This window comes from Haemaphysalis longicornis, unplaced genomic scaffold (assembly GCF_048455015.1).
Source record: "Haemaphysalis longicornis isolate Haplotype H1 unplaced genomic scaffold, Haemaphysalis longicornis Haplotype H1 scaffold_9, whole genome shotgun sequence".
Lineage (NCBI taxonomy): Eukaryota > Metazoa > Arthropoda > Arachnida > Ixodida > Ixodidae > Haemaphysalis > Haemaphysalis longicornis.
Window position 1 is genome coordinate 146,603,366 of NW_027526460.1, and position 17,020 is coordinate 146,620,385.

At 50.0% G+C, this 17,020-nt stretch overlaps 1 protein-coding gene across 1 annotated transcript; it reads left to right on the forward strand.

Moving 5' to 3' along the window:
- The first annotated feature begins 1,672 nt into the window (after positions 1–1,672).
- On the forward strand, positions 1,673–16,480 carry LOC144153479 (palmitoyltransferase ZDHHC2-like). Its single transcript, XM_077685121.1, has 5 exons — positions 1,673–1,717; positions 2,602–2,894; positions 10,729–11,086; positions 13,027–13,236; positions 16,421–16,480. The coding sequence occupies exons 1-5, from the start codon at positions 1,673–1,675 to the stop codon at positions 16,478–16,480; spliced, it is 966 nt and encodes a 321-aa protein (XP_077541247.1).
- The last annotated feature ends 540 nt before the right edge of the window (positions 16,481–17,020 follow it).

A 17,020-nucleotide genomic window follows, 5' to 3' on the forward strand; every position in this document is an offset into this window, starting at 1 on the left:
TGGGTGCGTGGAAAGTTCGCGCGCTTGTGTAAGGAAGTACGCGCATGCGCGTCTCTCCCCCGTACTCCTCTTCCTGGAACGCGGGCGGTGTGTATATAAGCGGCGGAGCGCGCGTTCGGAATTCAGTCAAGGGCGTCTTTGCTTGGCTTTCGCTTGACTTGACGCTTTGCTTGACGGCACCAAGCAATAAAGACCGCCTTTAACTTAACATTCCTTGCCTTCGCTTCTCCATTCAATAAATAAGAATAATAAAGACGAAATAACAATTAAGCATTCCCAAACCATACCCAATTACGCAACATTCACGTGATACCCCGACCACTCTGCGACGCATTTACTCGAGTTCCCCCCGTGGGAAGATGCGGGCGGGTTTTGTGCTTGCTTTTCCTCCTGCACGTGCCGGCGCCCCGGCGCCTTACTGCGCAGTTTGGAACGCGCCTTTTTTTTTCTTTCACTGACACTTTTTTTGCCTATTATCGTAAAAACCAACCCAACGACCATTCCTAAATAAATGAATGCGGGCGCTGTCGTTTATTACAGATATTTTTCCTCAAATGTATCTTCCGTTTTTTTTTTCGCTATACAACGGGAAGATGTATGAGAAGTGGCAGCGGTTCACGAGTTTCGAACGGTTATGGCTATATAAGCCGCTTCGTTTTCCACGTCTCCGTGGGACGCCGCTACGAGGGTACGCCGTAGGGCTCTACTTGTGCCCAGCAAGTGAGCTACGACGGCAAGGCGAACTCCTGAAATACGTTGCACTTAAAACACGCTTGCCCTGTTCGGAATCTAATTTGGGTTTCCCGCCAAACCGGCCTCTCCCAATTGCGCTATCATCTCATTCGTTACGCTAATGCGCAAGGACGCTTTCTTACGCTATGCGCAAGGTTTGGGAAACGTACAGAAGAACGGTATATACCGCGAAATCTTTCCGACGAGCGCAGCCGGCAGTACAGTCACGCAGGCAGTGGCGTACGCGGGAATTCCATTGCCGGGGCGGGGAGTCAACCACACAGAAAAGTAATGAAAGCACGAAAAAAAAGACACACATAATACCAACGAACAAAAAACCAAACCACTCAGCCAAAAAAAAACCCTTCCAAAGTTGCACATGAGGCCGTGCTGCACGTATATTTCAGATTCATTTGTTCATGTTTTGGTCCAGTGAAATTGCAAAAGCGTATAGCGTGCACCGATACAACGAATATTTAGTGCATAGCCTGTGTTACCGAAAGAATTACCTGTACTCAATACCTGACGATGCGAATAGGCAGTGATTTTATCTATTACCCGCCCCCGCCCGCCCCCCCCCCCCCCCCCTCCATACTCGCTTTTCCGAAATCATAAATTCGTGAAGGGCCTCAGTGCACGCCCTTGCGTAAGCCAGCGCCTTTGCCCCGCGCCAATTTATTAGGGTGGCTGGTAGCCGTGAACAAGTGAGCGATAGTGGCTTGTGTGCGGTACCAACGGCCCCCCCATGGCCTTTGCGCAGTCCGTGGTTCACAAACTGAAGCTCGTATCTTAAGGCTACCCACAAAAATCGGTGTGTTATAGCAGATAGTAGATAGCCCTGTTCTAATAATGACTTGCAATGCAAACGTTTTCTTCCTAATAAAAATGGTGGGTTTACACCTTTTCCGAGTGCTGCACCCGAAGGCTGAAAAGCGGGGATATGAGGGCAAACATTGCCACCCACGTTTACAAGAACCTATGCAGGGTAATTAGCTGCAAGTGGTACTACCTGCGTAGCGAAAGACTCCAAAGCTTTGGCTATGGTTTCAACTTAGATAGGTCGGACGCCTGCGGGCAGATGGTGGTTAGGTGAGCACGTTAAGCCAATAGGGGACACGACAAGCTGAGAAAGTGCCCGCGCTTTGAGGAAACATTTCTAGGAAAAGACGATTAAACCCCGCCTGCGGCAAAAACTGGCCGATGGTTTGGTTTCGCCAAGCACGATATATTTTGAAAAATGTGGCGCAATAGGCTTTAGCGGAATTTTTTTTGTACCTCGAAGCGGAAGTAAGAGCAAATGCCCAATATTATTGTTCCTCGCTTTAGTGTTTGTTAGAGCAAAAGCTGTAACTACGCCACATTTTCTATGGCCATTCATCGTATCGCAAGTGGCCTTGCGCCACCCGCGAGAAAGCCGGGTCTTTATGATAGCTTCCCTCACCAGGAGCCTCTTCGCTGCAGCACCACGTGAATAGGCGAGAGTTACATCGCTGCTACACCTCCGCTTGGTTCCGAGGTCTCACATTCAATGGCGCTCCCGTGGGGCTCATCTGGGCGTGCCGTTCAGCTCAAGCAATAGGATCATTCCAATTACCCAGTAGACATAGCTATACGGCAGTCCGCGAAATCTCAATCCAACATAAGCTTTCAGAAAGCACGGTGTGCATTTGTTCGTGATAACTTTGTTTAAAAGTGCTAAACCTGGGCCATTTATTCCACAATACCAACAATACTAAGAGATATCTATTTACAAAAATATATGCCCTTTGTCTGCTGCCTCTTGCGCCCATAGCTTTGGGGCCTAACTCGTCAGCTATACGAGCGTGTCTCTCTTCCTGGGCCGTCTCGATCCGCAGCCGGTGAAAACAGACCGAAGCACAAAGTGTATACGACGCGCGCTATTTCAATGCGCATGTCACCTCTGGACAATCGAAGACGACGCTGGCGTCCATCCCGGCTATTCCGGAGCGGTTTTCCCTGAGCGACGCCGACCGTCTGCTCCTCGAGGAGAGGCCCTCGTACGAAGAGCGCCAGCACGTCCTGCACGTCCATGTGGCCAGGTGCGGTGTCGTCACACGGGACGTCGACGGCAGCGCGCGCTACTGCGATGACTGCGAACGCGTCAAGCCTGACCGCTGCCACCACTGCTCCTGGTGCCGGAGGTGAGCGCCGGTTGGCTCAGCTCACGCAGAAAAAAAGCTCGGGAGAGGCACTGACGGCCCCTCTACTAAACCAGGAGACGCCATTTCAGCAGGCAGCTCCCCTTTCCATAGAGTTTCTCTATGCCCGTCTCTCCTTGTATTTCGCGCGCGCGCAACCTCCTGTAGGCCGTTTACAGCGAGTAATTAGGCCTGTCTTAGCCAGATGGCGCCAGCGCCACACTCGCCACTACTAGCCTTTTTCAGTTTCGGTTGCGCCGTAGACTCCCATCGTCCGCTCGAAGTGCGTCGTTAGCAAAACGGGTTAGGCATGAATAACTTCGTAATTTAATACTGTGGACGCAGTCGGAACTCTTGCTGGTCGTCGTGGAATTGAACAGAACGTTCGCGGAAGCGCTCCAATGTACGGAAGCAGAGGAAGTCTCTGGCGCGGCACCACCAAGCGTGATTCAGTAATTCGCTACTCACAAATTTCTTCATAGGTACCATCTGTTGCTCTTATTACGACAGGCAGACAGGAAGAAGTGCGCAAAAGCAGAGAAAGAAAACGTTATTGTTTATAACTGTGGCTCAGAACGTATACGCGCTCAGTCTGCGCCCTCAGCGAACACCACGCACCTTAAGAAAAGTGTACTCTCAAGACAGCAGTATCTGAAAATTTCGCTGCGCAAGTCATCGAAATACATTTAACTAGCGGTAAATTTTCAGCGTAGTCAGGTGCGCAGCCACAACTGAGGCTGCGCAAAATGGAAGACCCCCTCTTGAACGCTCTGTAATTTAACCCTATGTAGGGTTCCAATCGGCGACATACGTGATCATCGCACTCTGGCCGATAGGTCAGGAATAAATCAAACTTGCTGCAGCAAATCTTATAAAAATAATGCACGAATCCATAAGTAAAAGTAAAAAATAAAGACATGTCCAGAAACTGTCATGTCACATACGCTGCAAAATTAATTCTGCATTCAATAATTAAAAGCTCCCATCCAGAGCCTTATGCGCCCGCTCAGGATATATTTGTATCTCTTGACCGAGCTTGATCTCCCGATTTGAGCATTTAAAACCTACACTATGCACGCTATGTATTCTTTCGCAATTTGCGAACGAGCTGGCCTAACGTTAAAGGGGTCCGAAATACCTTCCGCCGATTAATGGATGTACATGTAACCAAATAAAGCAATGTATTTGCAATCTCCTCCCGCAAGAATTTTGTTAAAGCGATGAGTATTAGCTGAGAAATCGTAAATCAAAAACCGCGCATTATCGTCGCTCCGCGTTTCCTCCTCCTTTCGACTTACTCTCCGCTGTTGACGGCGCGCGAGCCTTGCCTCCCATGATGCTGCGCTCCGCAGAGGTGACGTACTTCCGCTATTGCGCTACTCAGACTGTCGTCTGCTACGGGCAAGCTTTGTTGACACCATGAATCCCGCACTCCGCTCAAGGCTGGAAAAGCGAACGAAAAATCTGGCCGCATGTGTGCGGCGGCCTGGCCTGCTCTTTCGCGGTGTACGTTGCTGGCGGCACATGACTTTGTATCGGTGGCGAACTCGCAGCCGCACGGGGAGGTGTCTGCGCTCGTTCCCTTGATGCACCGCACACTGTTTATCCAAAAAGCGCCGTATCAGATGTGGCCCCGCTGGTGCCGGGTCTTATTTTGCGGCGGTGGTAATTCCTGCCGGCGGCATGTGAAAAAGTCACATTAAACCGATACAGAACCCTTGCACAAAACGCTTCAATCATGTGACCAGTTCAGCTTGGGGCGACGCGTGGTGGAGAGCGGCAACGTTGGCAAAACATGCTCCGCCGCGGCTCTGAGCTTTCTAGCGCTGGAGCTAGCGCCATTTCTTTGACAATCTCAAACATCGGTTGCCTTGGCAACAAGGCACAAACCGCTCCCGAAGTCAGTTACGGTTGCGTGATCCCGGTTCAGCTTGGGGCCCCATTTCGCGACATGTGGGCACTGCAGGCGTACCAGTCACTCCCATTGGGAAGTGCGAGATGCGTTTGCCATTACAGGAGGCGATGGTGTGTGTGTTGTGGACGCCTTTGTTTCGCGATGAAATGCGACGTTGTGCTTCTGCGGGTGGATAGTGCTTCCCATGGTCTGGATTATCTTTCTCGAGCGACGTACGACTCAACCTCGCATGGGGTATGTGCAGTGTGCGTGGCTAAAAGCCATCGGCTTGTGCGCCCGAGTTAAGTGACTTGCTGTTCGTCCCCGCAAAGCGCGCGCGAGGTGAGTACCGAATTTACGACGGGGAGGAGGCAACCCATCCTCTGTCAATCGTGGTTCAGACTTTCAACGCATGTTGTGACATTGTTTTCGTTAGAAAAGCATCTCTGGATTGTTTTGGAGTTGAATAAAATGTATGCGTCAAACCCGGGCATTCGGCTCAGGGCGTTCTCTGCGATTGCACGAAAGAAGTGCCACGGGGCTTCAACGCTTTCTTTATGGAACGTACTCAGGTAACAGAATGTCCATGTCGTGTTATGACCGTGTTGCATTCAATACAAACGGTTAAGCGTTTGTTTTACACTTGTTTCGTTTGTCGTAAAATGCCCAAGCACTCCGGCAGTCCGCTGACAGATCAGGCGGCGAGCCGACGCTGAGCAGACGACTCATGTCTTTGCCGGAAGTGCGTGAAAAAGCCGCCCAATAGCAGGATGTCTAGCTCATGACGAACATCTGCGAATCGATTATGTGGACATGTGAAGATGGCGGCGTCCAAAAACACGAATGGAAGGGTGAGAAAAAAACTACAAACTTTGCAACAAAAGTGTGAGCTTACCGCTGCGCGTAAGAGAGTAATACTTGGCACAGAGGACGTTAACGACCCAATCTAACGGTTGCGCTAGTTTATTTAGTGTGCTCAAAATGCCTTTCAGGGCCCCTTTAACGCCCAAGAATGCACGATTTCGCCGTCTACTCTATGCTCCATATGGCAGTTCAACATGTGTGTTTCTATAGTCGCAAGCTGCCACATACCGAACAGGAAACAGCTGATAATGCGGAATAGGTATACAACGCGGACCGCATCGGTTGTAAGGCGGCTGACAGTCATAACTCTGAGCGCTGCACGTTTTTCATAGCACGTCGAAACACGAAGAAGCGGTAAAGAAGCCATATACAACTACTTCACCCGTGGAGTAGAGCCGTGTAGTCAAGGGTTCGACGAAAGTTTGCATGGTCAGGCATTGTATGAAGAAACAGTAAGGCAGTCACTGACCAAGTCAAAAAAGTAAAAAGACGTTTCGGAACTCGTGCGGGTTCCTTGTTCACAATAAGGCAAAAATGGACAAGTTTCGAATTTAAAGGTGCAGTTTGTGACGCAATGGCCGCATGTATACCAATGGTAACATCCCTTAATTTCGATTCATCGTGTCGGAGTGCGTTTGTGTGAACGATGATTCAAGTAAAAGACGTGAGGTCACGTTTCTTTCTTTGCACAGAATCGTAGCGTAGAGCTGTAGAGTAGAGCCGTGTGAGCTTTAGAGCCGCTCATATTCATAATATAGTAAGCCCACAGCCAATCATTTTAGCGTAGTCAGGAAATGAAAGCTTTCAAAAGAAACTTTAAAACTTTATTAATACATGCAGAATTGGGTTTCATTGCACGGTGTTAGAGCCCTTAGGCTGGTATTTTGTTACTCTAAGAGAGACGTTAAATGAGAAGAAAACTGAACCCCTCGGACAGCTTTATTTGGACGAAATGCTTGAGCAGGAAACTAGGCAGCGAACGGCATTCAATGCAGCGCTCAAACAATCATTTTTGGGGATTTTTTGGGACTACGTAACCTCTGGGCATCCTCACACCCTACCTACTTGCACAACAAGCCCCCATTCACAGCAACATTAAAAAATTAGCAGTGGCTTAGCTCGGCTATGCCAGGATATACGTAGCGTGAGCTAAGGTTCAGCTGGTTATTCTTATCTTTCCCGGTGGTCTAGGATTAGCTTGATTATCGTGCTTACTACTGTTTCAATGACACACACACGGCATACGCATTATGCGACCCATGTATATTTATCAAGCGGCTACGGCACAGCATCACGAATCGCCCCAGAGCTAAACTGGTACCCCAGGCGCACGCCGGTGTTGCTGCGACGCACAAGCCATCGGTTCCACGCCCGGCCACCCCTTGCATGGTCATCAAGTGGACCGGACCACCACGTGCAGAAAGGAGGTCGGCGAAGGCGCTGGGCGTGTGGGGTGTGTGAGAGAAGCCGGGCAGCGAGCAACGTTCTGTGCGCAATGTGACGTCCCTGCTCCTTGCGCATGCGCAGCACGGCTCTCCAGGAGCCACGCGAAACTGCTCAGCCTCGGCCAGTGTAGCTCACGCTACAAAAAATAGTCAAAAAATTGTCAAAAGAAGCTCCTACGCATCGTACGCATCGTACCTCCTACGCATCGTACAGGCTTTTGTAGTAAGTCGGGGGACGTACGCCACTCTGTACCTCCGGCTAAAGCGGGCAGAGGTAATTAAAATAGACGCTCTCCTCCGTAGAGCCTACAAGCGGGCTATCGGTCTCCCACTAAACACGTCCACCGAGTGATTTAAGGACTTGGGCCTGACAAATAGTCTGGATGATCTCAACGAGGCTCAGCGGCTAGGGCAACTATTACGGCTGACCTACAGCACAACGGGGCGCCACATACCGGTTGGTTGGGTATTGCTCACGCCCACAGCGCGCCTACTAGTTTCGCGATCCCGTCAACGATTAAGAAGAAGATTCACGTCTCTCCGCTCCCGCGTAACATTCATCCTATACATAACAAGGAGCGGCCAGAGGCCAGAGCCCGTGCCCTGCAAAGACGCTTTGCCAAAGTCGAGAACGATGCCTACGCGGACGCGGCCGATTCTTCTGGTCGCGAGACGATGGCCATAGCGGTGGTCAACAATCAGGGTAATAGCATCGCCTCCTGCTCTGTCCGCACAAGAGACTCGGGGGTTAGCTAAAAAAGAAGAGGCAGCCATGGTTGCCTCCACAAAAATCAAGACAATCATCAGCGACTCTAAATCTGCAATTCTAAATTTCTCACGGGGACACATATCAAGGGAGGCGTCCGCAACCTGAATTCTGATCTCCACCTCAAAAACCGTACCGGCAAGGTCCACGTAATTTGGACCTTCACCAACTCCGGCCTTGCAGGAAACGAGTCTGCGCACGAAGCCGCTCGAGGATTTACCGACCGAGCGGATCGCACTTCCGTTGAGGAACTCGTCCCCATGTCAGGCAGGGAGAGGCATCAGGGACATCACCGGTCATTATTGTTTAGGCCGGGTCAGCTGGATACCCGCGAACCCATCCCTCAGTAAGCGGCTATCGGTGGTCTAGCGACTCCTACAGACCCACTCGTATCCAAATCCATTTGTGTATAGCTATTGCTACTCAGGGCGCTTCTCCCCTGAGTGTCATAAATGTCAGGAAAGAGCGGACCTGGCGCACATGTTATGGAAATGTCCGCAGGTGATCACAAGTGGCCGCAGAATCACGAAAAAAAGTTCCTGCGTTTTTGCAGCCGCCCCTTTCAATAGGGGCGATTTCCCGTGCAAGCCGGGTGAACTTCCCAAGCGTTGTAGTCCCACACAAGGGCCGAGCGCCAGGCCGGGGAGTCGCTTGTACCTATTTTACCGGTAGGTGCCCGGCGCCACCAAGGAACACGAATTCACATGGTGCCTTCCACAGCCACGATGGACGCTCAACTCGCAACCGCCTGCGGCAGGACATGCCGCCAGACTATTTCACCCCCGGCAATGGCGCAACTCGGCATGATAGCCGGGGGCCCCGCCAGATGGACAAAGGTCAGGGCCCCTCGATAGGGTAAAGGCAGCTTTCCAGGCGTGGATTCCCCTTTCAAGGGTCCGCACTCGACCAGGGACGCCTGTACCCATTAAAGAAACCGGTGGGTGGCCGGCGGTACCAGGATTTGAACCCTGTACCTCCCGCATGCGAGACGAGCGCTGTACCTCTGAGCCACCGCTGCGGTCGAACAGTGAGCAGTGGGATACCGTGCTGGTCAGCCCCAGCCCGGAAGACCAATTCTGGGCCGTCCAGCTGGCTGAGGACGCTGCCAGAGCCCAAGGGCTCACGGCCAACGACTAAGCAACACAACCTGCAAACATCATAAAGTTTACTCTCTCTCAAATTTTCCCGTCAGCCCGCGTACGCGCTCGCCAGTGCGCAATGGCACCAGCGCAGGCCATGGCGAGGACTGCGTTCTAAGAGGCCAGCCATGTCGAATGACGTCACGCCGGCCAATATGTCCGCGCCCAAGGCTCCGCCCTGTAAACGCTCCTGTGCTCCGTCGGTGCCTGCCGAACATTGAATACCGCCTGGGCGGTGCCGCGACGTAGCGCCTCGGTGGGCCTGCCGCCACCGCCATTGCTACGAAGCGGTTGCCAGTGGTTTCAAGGAGCAGGTGAAAAAGCCATCTGGCTTCTTACACAAATCTCCCGACGCGCCGTTTGCTAGCGGGCCTCTCCTACAAGCTTCAGTCCCTCCATGTCCAGGCTGGAAGGTTATGATACGCTATATACATGTGTAGGGATACGAAGTAACTGAAACCACTCGAAGTCCCCTATTTGCGGAGGCAGAATCGAGCACCCAGAGACATTTGTATGAATCTACAAACGTTTTCAGCATTGATTGTCTTTCGTCAATTTTTGTAGCTACGTTATCCTCTTAGGACCGAAACCCTTTTGTCACCAAGTACCTTTCAGCTAACATAAGAACTGCTTAATTTGAAACTACAGTCAAAACTAGATCTAACGAAACACGATCTTACGGTATTCTTGATCTAACGAACAAATTCGAATTCCCGCGCAGAGGTCAGTACGACTCAGTGCTTTTAGGAACTCGAAGCAACGAAATAGATTCAGCGCCATATCCGATTTAAAGAGGCATTTGGAGAAAAAGGCATTTAAAAAACGAAAAATTCCTGTGTGTCTCGTCAGAACGCCACGAAAATTATGCCAGAAGAAGAACCAGACATCTAGTTTCGTTTTTACGGAGCTCTACAAGATTAACGCAGCAGTCCTGTGGCGCAGCCAATGACGTCCTCGCCAGCATGCGTTCCAAAACCTCGAAGGAATAGGACGCCATCATCTATCCCACTTCATCTGGAATTGCCTCGAATAAAAATAACCTCGAGATGTATACCCCGCTCGAGAAACTGTATGAAGCAGTGTCACGCGGTTGAAGGATATGAGAACGAACAACGTCCCGCTCAGCGCGAAAGAGGTGCAACAGAAAGCGCTGCGTTTCGCGTGACTGCTTGGGTGCGACGACTACAGGGCAAGTCCTTGCTGGCTGATTTTCACGGCGGGCTTTTAGCGCATTTTGGATTACCGGCAGGCGAGCTGCACAGTCCCCGTAGTTAAGATGCCATAGTAGCTGCAAGGATACGACTCTCTTTAGGCATTGAATCAATGGAATAAACTGCTTGTAAAATGACAGTCCAGGTTTAACGAAGTTTTCTATTTACAAAATAATTCGAGGACCCCTGTGGCTTCATTAGATAGATGGGCAGAAACAGCAGTTTTGGCCTTACGGCAAGGAATGTTCAAAGGAAGCACCAATAGGAATAACAAGGGTATTGAAAGAATTATGTTAAGGCAGCTCTCAATACTGACGATGCTTAATTGCCCGATACGCAGGTGTATTCGACACTTTCCCTGCCTCCAGGGCAAACCAACTACTTTAGAGCCATTTACTGTAGCCGAACGAAGGTATATGGTATTTTGTTCGCTGCTAAAACCGCCCGTGCATTCGCCCAGCCAACCCACACTTAGCGTGAATAGCGCCTTCACTATTGCCCTCGTCCCTATTTGGCAGATGCATTCCCAAGATGGACCACCACTGTCCCTGGCTCCACAACTGCGTCTGCTTCACAACCTACAAGTTTTTTCTGCTCACGGTGCTGTACATGTTCATGCTGGCGTTCTTCATCTTCGTCACCACCACGGCGTGGGTGTGGGAAGCGCGCAGCAGGCTTCGCATAGACGCCAGCACCGCGCACACGGTCATCCTCATGCTGATGAGTGGTTTCCTGTCTGCCCTACTCGGTGCTTTCCTCTGGGTGCATGTGGGACTCGTCTGCCGCAACCAGACCACGCTGGAGCGGCTGCGGCCATTCGCGTTCGTCGAGGCAGAAGACTCGTTCGACCTCGGCACCTGGAAGAACCTGAAGCAGGCAAGCGTGCTGTCCTGGCGGGATATTTGGGAATATCTTCTCCGCCATTCCTATCTCGGAGACCTAATCAAGCGCAGGACCAGAAGGAGCGACAGATTGGTTTTGCAGTCCATATGAAATTGTTGCTAATCCGTACACGGGAACCAATACCGCACTCTACAAACTATAGCCTCATGCTGTTCCCGCTACGACAGGGTGGAACAAGATTACAGACTTAAACGTAGCGACGCTCGGCTCACCCAGTTTTCCGCCCTTCGTTGGGGATTCTGGGTTACTGAGTATGTCTTTCAAATGCATGGTTAAAGCTACAGCACTCTAACCACGGCTGACCTCAACTAGTCAAGTTAGAGTGGGGCAGAATACATTTGTATAATACGTACTCAAAAAACCGTGTGTATAGAGATTCAAGGGACCGCAACACACTAAACGTTTATGAACAAACACCCTTGTAGGGCAGCAACATCGTCCACTGAAATTACATTTTCTGATTTTTTTCAGACTGGTAAAAGACGTTTCTACGTAACTATGCCATTTCTAATTTGGACCAAGTTGCTAAAGTGGCATTGAAGCGAAATACCAAGCGCTACATCCTTTTTAACCTTCTTCAGTTTTGTGATTCAAACCTCATCTAGAACTTTCAAATTCCTTTTCTTCTACAACGTCGTAAGAACGCAGGGGAAAAGTGTTCAATGCACAGATAAGAGTGCCAATCCCCTTAACAACCTAGGAATACGCATACCGTTCAACAAATTCAGAGGTGAAAAAGGCCTCAAGTTATTAGCACTCTGTGTCACGCAAGTAAAGCTTGGTGCTATACAGCTTTGATATTGAGCATATGCACTGCATTGTGCTGCAATTTTCCGCGGCGCAAGCTACATGCTTTGAAGATATATGTCAGCGTCTTTGATTGGAAAGGCTATTGTTATTAATAAACGTAATTAAGATATATAAACGAGTGAGTCTTGTATAAAAGTCTTGTATTCGTACAAAATTACGAAACACACGAGCTCTAGCATTCCGTAATTACTTCAACGACTACCAACGTTCTCAACCTGAACGTTCTTGGTGACTTGAAATACATTTGAAACTCGATTTTACGAAACCCGATTTTACGGGTTTCTCCATTTAATGTACAGTTTCAGATCCCCCCTCTGTTGCCCATAGGCTTAATGCTTTTATGAACTAGAAATAACGACGCAAACTTCGCCCCCCCCCCCCTCCATCCGAGTTAACGAAGCATTTAGGGGGAAGTTTTGCATAGAAAAAGAGGTTTTTGTAAATTTATACGTCTAGAATGTCTGGCAGTCTCCTGCCAGCGTAGGAGCGGTACAATCGACCAGCGGAGACATTCTCGTTTTGGTTATTATGAAACTACAGACCGAACATGCACCGAACGACAGACTGCGCATTTCTTTCCAGGCTTTGGGTCATTTACACCAGGCACCCTCGGAACACGAGGGTGCCGAGGACGCTTTTACTTCACTGGCAAGCTACGAGATGTGTACATGTGCTTCCGCTGCTCACGAAGCGCGCGCAGGCGAAAATCACGAATTTTTTCACTTGTCGCTCTCAATTTTATCGAGTTTCAGATGTAACGAAATGATTCACGGGTCCCAGTGACTTCGTTAAATGGAGGTTCAACTGTATACACATGTGGTTTGACAAGCAAGGATATTTTATCAAATATCAGAGACACCTCACTGAATGTAGCACAAATTCCTGGAGAATTTTGTCAGGCTTTGAGCTATTCGTTGGAAAGCCTGTAGTTTCACGCGTGCCCAGCGAGTGCACACCACCCGTATTAAGGTAATGATCCTTCAAGGTAGCTTTCGAATTATCATCTCAAAAGTGTTGAAACAACCCAAAGGCACGCGTCATAGTCATAAACAGCATAAGGTCTTGATATAAACGCAGCGGATTATTGCTCCCCCTGCCTGCAGGTGCTGGGCTCGAGAGTGCTCCTCTGGCCGTTTCCGTTCTTTACCAGCCTGGGTGACGGCATACGCTTTCCAACCCGGCTGCATCCGAATCCGGACGCCGTGGCCGTGCAGGAACACGAACGGCCTACTCGCCCTCTTCCCGAAGAAGACCTTCCCCTGGCCATGTCATCGATGGAGACCGCCTTCATTGACCGCCTCCTGGCCGCCGAGGTTAGGGTGAATATGCGGCCCCTCCCGGAGCCTGCCGAAGCCACCACCGCTACCGGAAAACCGGAGGAACCAGATACCGCGTGCCCTATTTCAACCCCATCTTCTGTGCCACCGGTCTCTGTGTTGAGCCCCACGCCGCCCACGCCACAGGCTTCTTCGGACAACACCGGAACGGTAATGGACGCGAGGCCTGTCGGGATGCCGCTATTCGAAGAATCCCTACGGCGGCTCTCGCTGCTGACCGCGAAGCTGAAGTGAAGCCACCTTGGGAACGAAGCCGTCCACTAAACCCCTTTTGAATTGGAGTCACACTTGAGCAAGAAAAAATGCCTGCGGATAGGATTGATAGCCACGCCGTACGTTTGCGCACCTTCGCTTCCTGAGGATCCTTCGAAGAGCCGAATTCCATACATAAATATTCATTTTCTAGAGAACAACTTTCATCAGAGTTCTTGCTTCAGATGGACTGCTGCTGCAAGTGCCGCGTTTAAATAAACGAAGACTATCTATTGTCTAATATCGGATGTGTCATGTTATTGCTTATCGCTTTGGTACACGGTGGACGTAGCTCTTGCACGGTATTTCTAGAGTTTCTTGATAAGTGTCGACGTGGGTGATTCGCGGTTATACCTAATGAATAAGGTCACAGACAGCAACAACCGATACTTCTATGCGGAGAGCCAGCACAGCACCCACACACTTACTAAAAAGATATACTTAGTCCACGTTCCCGCTATGATAGCCGAGTGGCTAAGTCACTTGCTGGTAAGGACAAAGGAAGTGGGTTCAATCACGGTCACAGTGACCTGGCCGTTTTTGTGATACAAGTGAAAAAAAAACAAGCGGTAATTCGGTATCAGGGGTTTTGTTTTCAAAACATGCACATTACCGTACATGGCTGACTTGGTATATGAAGGCCACTCACAAGGCAGACAATGTGGTCATCCTAATGTTAAGCGGTGTCAGCCTACCCGGCTGATAGCGTGAACAGGCTAAAGCCCCATTTAAGTAATGAAGTCACACTCTCGAACTCTCTCGTACATTTTGTTCATATCTCACTTCAGGAATGATTTATTGATTGATTGATTTGCATAACTTTATGGCATATAAATTTCGCTCACAAATGTGCCATGAGAATTAGTGAAATAGCACAGGCTGAGTTGAGTGTTGAGTGTCGAGTGTTAAGTTGGTTTTATTTATTAAACATACAGAATTAATACCCAATGTGACAGGACTCACTCAATGTACGCCTAAATACCACCCACCACTGAGGCACACTGATCTTTGGGAACAGCTGGGGCCGTATTCTGCTGGGCGTCCGCCGCGCGCCGGAAAAATTTCCGGCGCCCTTCCAGCGGGGTTGTTGTCCGGTGGGGTCTCACGATTGGCTCGGAGCGGTAAACGTCAGCCGGCCTGCGTCACGCGGCTACATTTTGGCTACATTTTGGTGACGTCACGTAGCCAAACGGCTTCCCCGAATGAGGGGTGAAATCTGGCACGGTTCAGAGCACATCGGATTGTGAGATGGCTGCGTTTTTGCCACCTGTGTTTGCACTTTTGTTGGAGCTGCTGGGGCGGTATTCTCGTAACTGTCTCTTTTGAAAACGTCCCTTTTGAGTCCCTTTCGTCGTGACGTACGTACTTCCGGTTATTAAGCAGTGAGCGTTGGCAGTAGGTTTGTTGCGGTTGCGTTACATCACTTCCAGTTGTTTGCTTTTAGCCAATCAGGGTTCGCCAAAAGGGACAATTTTGAAAGGGACGCAAAAGGGACAAAACTCGATAATAGCGCCCCTGGAGGAGGATCCCGTTCGTGAGCGTGGACTGAGCGACGGCGACTTTAAGCGCCGTTTCCGTGTCTACAAGGACACGGAGCGGATGCTGTGCGACGCACGTTAGGCCTCGAGGTGCGACGGGGCTGTCTACGGAAGCGAAGGTGATGTGCGCGCTGAGGTTCTTCGCTACCGGCAGCTTGCAACAGATCGTCGGTAGCGGTGATACTCTCGCTATGACGCAGCCGTCGGTCAGCCGCAGCATTCACGCCGTTGCCAAGGCGCTGAAATTGGAAGCCCTCATAGGCCATCGAGGTGCAGCGAAGTGTCAACAGGTGGTCAACAGATACGAAGGTGCTGTGCGTGATGTGTCCATCTTCGCAACTGACAGTTTGCAAAGCGTTTTCTGCCACAAGGAAACACTGTCGCACCCCGCCATCAGTCGCAGCGTTCAGACTGTGGTGTGGACACTGACGGAGCTCCGACACACGAGGGGTTTGGATACCCCGGCGACGTAAGCACGGTGGTAAGTACTACTTGTTTCTGGCTGCGCTTGCTACGGAAGCAAAAAATGATGTAGCCTCATTGTTTTGCATCGAAAGAAAAAGGAACGCGATGTCTGAAATGCAGTCACTGAAATGAGTATTTTGAGCGGTGTCGTGTGGTGGCACTGATCTCCCATAAATTTCACAATTGTGGATGATCAAATAGTGTGTAAAAAAATTAGCAGGTGCATATGTAAATAATCTTTTAACTCTCCGGCCTATGTTCGCTTAAGTGAAATAATACCGAAAAGTTATGTCAATAAATGTAGGTAAAATGAACACGTTCAGAGGCATCGGTTAGGGTGGCGTATTGAAAGAAAAAAGCTTTTAGAGAAAGATAAACAGGTGTATCGTGTTGGGTGTGTAATTGACTTCATAACGAACCGTGTAATATATTCGTAACCTTTATCGCCCTCGCCCCGCCCCTATCGTGTGTCAACTGCTTCGGCGCCTTGTCACTTCGGCTGACATGTTTTCCCCTCCTTGACACATTGTGAAAAGGGGACCAGTTCAGCTTGTCGCCTCGTATTTATGGTTTATCGATTTAAAAATGTGGGGTGGAGAGGGTGTTGTGTTCCGCAGTTGTACCGAATGGATGGGTGGGAGGGCCCTTATCTATAGTTGTAAGTAACCAATTTTCCTCTCAGGTCGCCTGCATGTTCTAATTCCCCTGCTACGTGAAACAACGAAGATTAAAGAAAATGCACATACAATACGGCGACGTCGTTCGTCGCTGCATGCAGTTGCAGAATGAATCAGTTCCAAGTAACCCAGTTTTTTGTATTCTTTGTCTTGTTTTTACCTGTTCTTTTCTTCAAACTGCACTTGTTTAATGCTTTAGTACATATTTGTGTTATGTATTTCTTCCAGGTGTGCGGCGCCAATATGAAGGCCCTGGCCGTGACTGCCGACTACAGTGTCTTTGTGTGACTGGCTGTTCCCTGTTGCCCGCCCTCTTCTCGACGTGTAAAGCCTGGCGAGTTCTGGGGTTGATGGTGGCCACCTGCTCGAGTCGTGGCTCAAGACACCCCCTGCTCGTCATCCAGGCCCCAGACACGAAAAGTACAATGCTCCACATGCTTCGATGTGGTGTGTCGTGAAGTGCGACATTGCAGTTCTCAATAGCTGTTTTTCTTCACAGGCCTCTTCTGGCAGCCAACATTGTCAGAGTGTGTTGTGTGACTGCCTGTTGGAACGACTGACGACAAATAGCTGCTGCAGCAGCAGCAGCAAGTGGACGAGGGCAGCGATACAGACGACGCGGCTGAGGAGGTGCCTGCTCCCGACATGTTGATTCTTGGTCCTGAAGGACAGGCAGGTGCAGAGCAGGGCAACCGACGCATCTGCAGACAGCTTGGTGGCACTGAACATGTCATTTTTAACTTGCGTTTCTGATTGTGTGTGGTGTGCGGTGTTTGTTTTGTCGGGAGAAAGTTGTTTTGTTGTTGTTTCAAGCAGCATATACTATGC